General features: G+C 41.8%; 1 protein-coding gene across 1 annotated transcript; it reads right to left on the bottom strand.

Moving 5' to 3' along the window:
- Positions 1-5: 5 nt before the first annotated feature.
- Positions 6-6,293, bottom strand: ogfod1 (2-oxoglutarate and iron-dependent oxygenase domain containing 1; the record flags this gene model as incomplete). Its single annotated transcript, XM_023395709.2, has 13 exons — positions 6,016-6,293; positions 5,220-5,365; positions 5,081-5,127; positions 2,619-2,719; positions 2,371-2,487; positions 2,130-2,221; positions 1,553-1,681; positions 1,065-1,178; positions 910-989; positions 592-830; positions 380-508; positions 236-294; positions 6-146 (listed from the first exon to the last, which is right to left on the bottom strand). Coding segments are annotated over exons 1-13 (1,554 nt in total), but the record flags the coding sequence as incomplete, so codon positions are not given.
- Between the last annotated feature and the right edge of the window lie 145 nt (positions 6,294-6,438).

Genomic DNA, 6,438 nt, shown 5'->3' with positions numbered 1-6,438 from the left:
AAAGAAAAGTCATAAAATGCTCTGCAGGTTGAAGTGCCCGCAGAATCAGAGGAGCTTTTATGGTTGACATGTTTGACAAATTTGAGGGTTTCTTTGTCTCTGTAGACGAGGGCGAGGGAGTTGTCCTCTGGATACACTGTCAGAAGCTGTGAAGAGGATGACAACAGGGCAAATGATGATGAGAAGTGTTGCCCACACATGTACAACTGCACTTCATACTGTGACCAGCACTCACCTCCTCGTCCTCTTCATTAGCAACATAACATGTGAAGCCCCCAAACTCTGACTGCCAGTCTATGAAACACAAAGTTTTATAACATTGATAATCATAACATTGATGTGTGTGTGTGTGTGTGTGTGTGTGTGTGTGTGTATTCACCTGCACAGCCAAAGGGTAAAACAAGATCCAGAACGTACTCTGCCCGTGCTGCCTCCCCATCATGCAGCAGAGTGTAGCCGCCATGAGACCATCGACGCACTTCACCACAACATACAGGTGTGCTCAGCTCTGAAGAATACACACGGGTCAAAACACACAAACACGGCTGTATCAACCTGTGGCTGAAGAAACCAACTCACAGTGACACACACCTTTCTCTCTGCTTGCATTTGCTGATGGGGATTCGGTCGAAGATCCCGTGGCTTCTCCATCCCGCACGTCCTCTTGCTCCTTCTGCTCTCTCTCGTCATCATCATCAGTAGGACACAGGTAGTGCAATCGAAGGCCAGTGAAGTTGGAGAGGAGCAGGAAGAAAGCCTCTGAACGAAGCATCTCCCAGCATGTGCTCACACACTGGGGCAGGGTGTCGAGAGAAACCACTTCATAGCATCTGCGTGCACAAAGATAAGTCTTAAAAATATGCTCTCCAACACAGAACCATGTCAAATGATCAGTGAAGCATGACGCACCTCTTATTGGGCGGACCTCTCCTCGTCCACTGAATCTGAGCGTGTCGCAGTGCCTCACCCAGCTCCCTGAACTTCTCCTCCTGAGGACAAACACATAATCAGTCCACAAGAACTCATGGACACAGGCGAGGCAGAGAAAACAAGTAAGACGTTACTTTGAGAAAGTCTTTGAGCTGTATTTCAGAGCTGTCCTCAAACTCCTCCTGAATCTGCTCTTGATAGGAAATGTCCAGATACACTGGATTGACCCACTCCAGTAGCAGCGTCTCCTGTCATCAACACATAAACACAACAAACTCATAAACAGCAATGTAGGCTGTCTATTACTGCTATATGTTGTTTTTACGTACATCCGTTTTCGTTCGACAAACAAACAAGCTATAACATGTCATCTAGCTTTCAAGCTGCTGGTAGGAGGATTTTGTTACCTTTAAACAGAGCAAGGCTAGTCATTTCCTCCAGTTTTCAGTCTTTATGCTAAGCTAAGCTAACAGACTGCTGGCTTCAGCTTCATTTTAACAGACAGATGTGAGGGTGCTGTCAATCCTCTCATCTAGCTCTCACAAGAAAACAACTAAAGGTTATTTCGTAAAAAAAATATGGAACTATTCCTATGGAGATGGTAAAATGACCCCTAACTCACATCTCTTGGTAAGTGTGGACTCCTTGGGACGGGGGGCTCTATGTGGCGAGGAGGACGCTCCAGAGACGGTCCATGAAACCAGCCACTCAGAGACAGACGACACTTATCCTGTGACAAAACTTCTGACACCTGGAAAACCACAACACATGCTTTAGATCTCAAATCGCAGTTTCTTCTTTGGTGTAACAGCAATTTATCCAGTTTCAACAGGAGTTAAGACGTTTATGGTAGGGCCTGGAATTATTTACTAAGTGCAATGTGAAATAAATGTCAATTTCTTTACATATTTCTCACATTTTTTGTCACCACTTCCTGGCAGTATATTACAATCATTTCTAATAATATAATTAATTAATCATTAAACATGACCTGGACCCAGATAAGCAGCAGAAAATGGATGGATAGATTAACCAATTAAAAATAACTAATAATGGGATTGGGTTTGTCCAGCCAGGTTTTGCTAAAATCACATAATAGGACAATACAAAAAAGGCCTTTGAGGAAACTTAAATCAATGCTCCTTAAGACGTTTTAAGAGCTGCAGACGCCCTGACTTTAGAAGCCGGAGGGTTCTTACTTGGTGAAAAGACACTGGAGACACTTCAAAGAGGACGAGTGTGTTCCAGGAGGGGACGAGCGACTTCACTATACTCTGTGGCTGGAAATTACCTGATGACAAAGGTGAAAAACATACAAGACTTCTGTTGTCTAAAAGCACAGAAATGTGCACACGCAGACACACACACACACACACACACACACACACACACACACACACACACACACACACACACACACACACCAAGTGGGATACTCACCATCTGTTGTGTATAGATCGAGGGTTCCCCCGTCGCTGCTCTGCCACGGAGGCACAAGATACAGAATGAAAGCGACACGTCTTCCCTCCAATTCATCATCGTGACACAAAAGAACATCTAGACGGACGACAGAGCGTGATATGTTTAAAAAAGGAAAAAGTCAGAACAGATTAGTCATCAAAAGAAACGATCATAAGAACCTAAAAATGTATCAGTCCTTCCTGCTGGTGTTTTAGTACCAAGCTCACCTGTGTATTCATATCTGGCACAAGAAATATCCACTGTGTTCTCCAGTTCAACCCCTAACACTTCGCTGAGCCAGGAACGGAAACGCCCAAACAGTGCTACCCTGAAAACAGTGATACAGAAAAATATATACTACATTACACTGTGAAATCCTGTATTGTATGATAAAGCTGAACCTGACTTCTTAGAGGTCTCACCACACAGACAGATTGTTCAGCTGCCCGAAAGCCTACCATGACATTTTGTTGTGACATAAATAATAGATGATGACAAGAGGAGGCCGTTATTGTGCATTTAATGACCGTGTTTATCCTCCTGGGCTGTATTTCTTTAGTAAGTTTAATATAGGAAAGGTTTGTACATTATTTTGATGTTTGGGTACTGTGTGAGTCTCCAAGGTGTAGTCTTGGAATCAGACTTGACACCCAGCTAATATTCTCCCTGTTTTCTTTCTTGGACTTGGCTCTGGCAACGGACCTCTTGGCAGGTGTGCTAGCTCTTACTGCTCCATAATCAATAACAGCTTTGTTTTGTAGTAATTTCTTTAAAATCTCCAACATCTACGCAGTTGCAGCGACTGTGTGTTATCTTTGTGTTCACTACCAAGTTCAGCAATGTAACCAGACACAAGAAGAAACAGTCTTTCCTTTCAAAAGAGGATTTCATTGACTGTTGTGCTCACAGGTGATTAGCTGCAGCTGAATCCATTTTCCATGATGTTTGCTCAGGCCCAAGGTTAAGGCTGACTTTGAGAATCATCAGCACTAAATGGGGGAAGTATACTAATAAATTTAGTGGCAGATGTAAACTCTGGCTCCACCTGGTGGAGCTGATACATACACCTCAAAATGTGTCACCACCCTTTGGGCAACATGAGCATCTCATTATTTTGATTCATATGCTGCCAACATGAAACCTCTTATTTGATTTTTCGTATTTTTTAGTAGTTTAACCAAATGAAGAACTGATGGACTGAGAATGAGCTCTGTCAGTTTCTAGATACAAAATTAGGTCTGATACACAGTCATCTATCTCAAGTGTGTCTTTGTTGAATATGAATATGCTGTGCACACCATTTTTTCAAAGGAAAGGGTTTAGATCTTATGTATAGCACATATCCTCAGCACTGCATTTACAGCACTGACATCTGCACCGAGTTAAAACAAAAAAGATCATTTCAGCTGTTCTAGCAGGTTGAGTTAAAGTAGAGCAAAAGTTGTTTAAAGTGAGGTGGCTCATTTTGTCAGGTAAGGATATACACTTAGTGACCACTTTATTAGGTATACCTGTGCGATCTAATACAATCCAGTACAACTGTTCTGCTGTCTACTTTTATGATGCCTGTAATGTTCAGGTCATGGAGGTATTGATCCAATTACATGTTTTAGTATTGAAGTCATAGCTAGTGATGGTGTTGTATTGGACTGTCTGCCTCCTTCGTGTACGAAAATGAGAAGGACAAACAAATACGAACACTTCTTATTATAGTATAGCCCACCTCTAACTATGACTTCAACAATGAATATGTGATTATGTCACCAAAAACTGAACATAATACATTTCTTAAAGAATGGAATTTATGGCATAACTGAATTGCATTGTATTGTACATGTGAACCTAATAAAGAGTCCAATGTCTATCAAAATGAAGTATTGAGTTGTGCTGAAAAGTGAGGAATTTGATTCTGCCGTGTGGTTAAAAAAGGAACAAATTCTAAATGACCTACATTTTCAAAGCAGACATTGTGACTTGTCAAAGCAGGAAAACCACAAGTGTAATTAATAACATTAGCAATGGCTCCATTCCAGTAAATGTTTCCATAAGCCACCACAGTGAGTGAGCATGGACAGTACCAGAGTCCTGGAACAGTGAAATAAAATGCAAAATGTCTGCTGTGAGAAAGGCCTACAACATGACCTGGCTGTGAAGAAAAGCAGGTCATTCTGTCAGATAGGAAATACTGACTACAACGGATTACCAGTGGAATAAATGTGCTTTAAATTATGCTATGTTTGTGTCTGGTAAGAATCATGAGGAACTGCAGATCAGGGAATAGAGCACTTGAGATTAATTAGCTGTTAATCATTGGGTTGATGGTTTAGTCACGGCTCTTGACACCAACCTGCTCCGAATGAGTGAGTAAAAGTGAAACAGTCTACCAAATGAATGTAAAGTGACCTGTCTATCAGAAAAGACAAGCTAAATAAAAGTGCATAAAAACAAAGCATCTGTTTTCATCAAGTTTTTGATAGATAATGTTCCACCTGACAAAATGAGCTACCAGTTTTATTCCACTTGTAGTTCATCCTGAAACAGCAACTCAAATCATATAAACACCAACTATTATCCACACTTCACCTTTCTAAACATCTATCCACTGAATAACTTTACCACCAGAAGAAAAATCTCAGATTGGGTCTGTCGTATAGAGTGCACAGACATGAGAACACGAGCTATGTCTCACCTCAGTCCTGCGATGTGTGGCTCTGTTCTCTTCCTCAAGTCATCTGACTGGATTGGAACAACAACAAAGTAAAGGTAACATCAAATAACAACACAAACACACTGGAATAAATCCCTCAGAGGACCAGTTTAATCGTTACCTGTTTAAATTTGTAGAGATCGTTTGACTTCTCATGGAAGTTGAGCTCCAGCAGTTCTCTCTGCAGGTTCTCTACGAAGGTCTCGCTGCCGAGGAAGTTCTTGATGATGCAGTGAGGGAAAGGGTGACAGTCCAACTCCAGATCCCCTGCATAAAAATAACAACAGGAAATGTGTCCAACTGAGCTATTGCACATATAAGTGTGGCTTGACAAAGATCTTTGAGATGTATCAGGTATGGTATATCAGCCAGTATTCATTTTTTACACAATAACGATCCTTTAGTTTTTGTCTACTAGAGAATTGTGACAAAGATTCATACTGAGCGAGACATTTTCCAGCTAAAAAAACCCCTCAGTGCTGTCTCTCAACACTGCTTCTAAATTACCTCAAGCATACCTGAAATTATTTATCAGCCAACATGTACACCGTTGTTGATATAAATGTGATAAGCTCTATCAGCTGGTTTCAGTCAGGCAAACCAGCCAAACAGTCTCGAGGCAGCTACAAAATCTAAACTTTATGAAAAATACATGGTCAACTCTCAACCCAGAATACTAGAAGAAAACTGGGCAGCTATCACTAAGAGAGAGAAAAACTTGGCAAAAACTAAAACTAGAGAGATATGTCAGGAAAAAACAACAAGACACAACAAAAACACAAAAGAAAGCGCTGACCAGACATTGTTTTTCCAGCTGGGTTATGTGTAAGATTTAAGATTTATGGGGGGGGGGGGGGGGGGGGTGTCACACAAAGCAGGACAGGGGTTTTCTTTAGCCTACTTGTTTACATCCTCACCCAGGCTGCAGTGGGTCCTCCGGCTCCACGCCTCCTTCACCGCACTCTTCACCTGGTCGTCCTCCACAGCGGAACCAAGTTCTGCTGTTTCTTCGCTCTTCTTCTGCTTTTTCTTCTTGTCACTTTTGCCGACCTCGTCCTGTCGTCGTTTGGAGGCCATTGAGGAAACTACCCGGTGAAAAACCCAGGAAACACACAGTTTAAAAAGAGCTTTGACAACATTAACACTGGCAACGTGTGTACGTGTGAAACGGCCCGGGCGTCGCGGGTAGATGACGTTATAAAAATCATACACGCCCCGAGCACAAACTGTCAGGCAGCACCGTGGAAAACAGACAAAAATTATATTTTAGCTCGAATTTAAATGTCTGTTAAAGCTGGAGTACGTATGAAGTAGAAAACTGCGATTTACTGGTAAATAAT

The sequence above is a fragment of the Seriola lalandi genome, unplaced genomic scaffold (genome assembly GCF_002814215.2).
Source record: "Seriola lalandi dorsalis isolate HSWRI2012SDOR001 ecotype SW California unplaced genomic scaffold, Sedor1 jcf7180002054968, whole genome shotgun sequence".
Lineage (NCBI taxonomy): Eukaryota > Metazoa > Chordata > Actinopteri > Carangiformes > Carangidae > Seriola > Seriola lalandi.
Note: the sequence above shows the minus strand (reverse complement) of the source record. Positions and strands in the feature narration are given on the sequence as shown.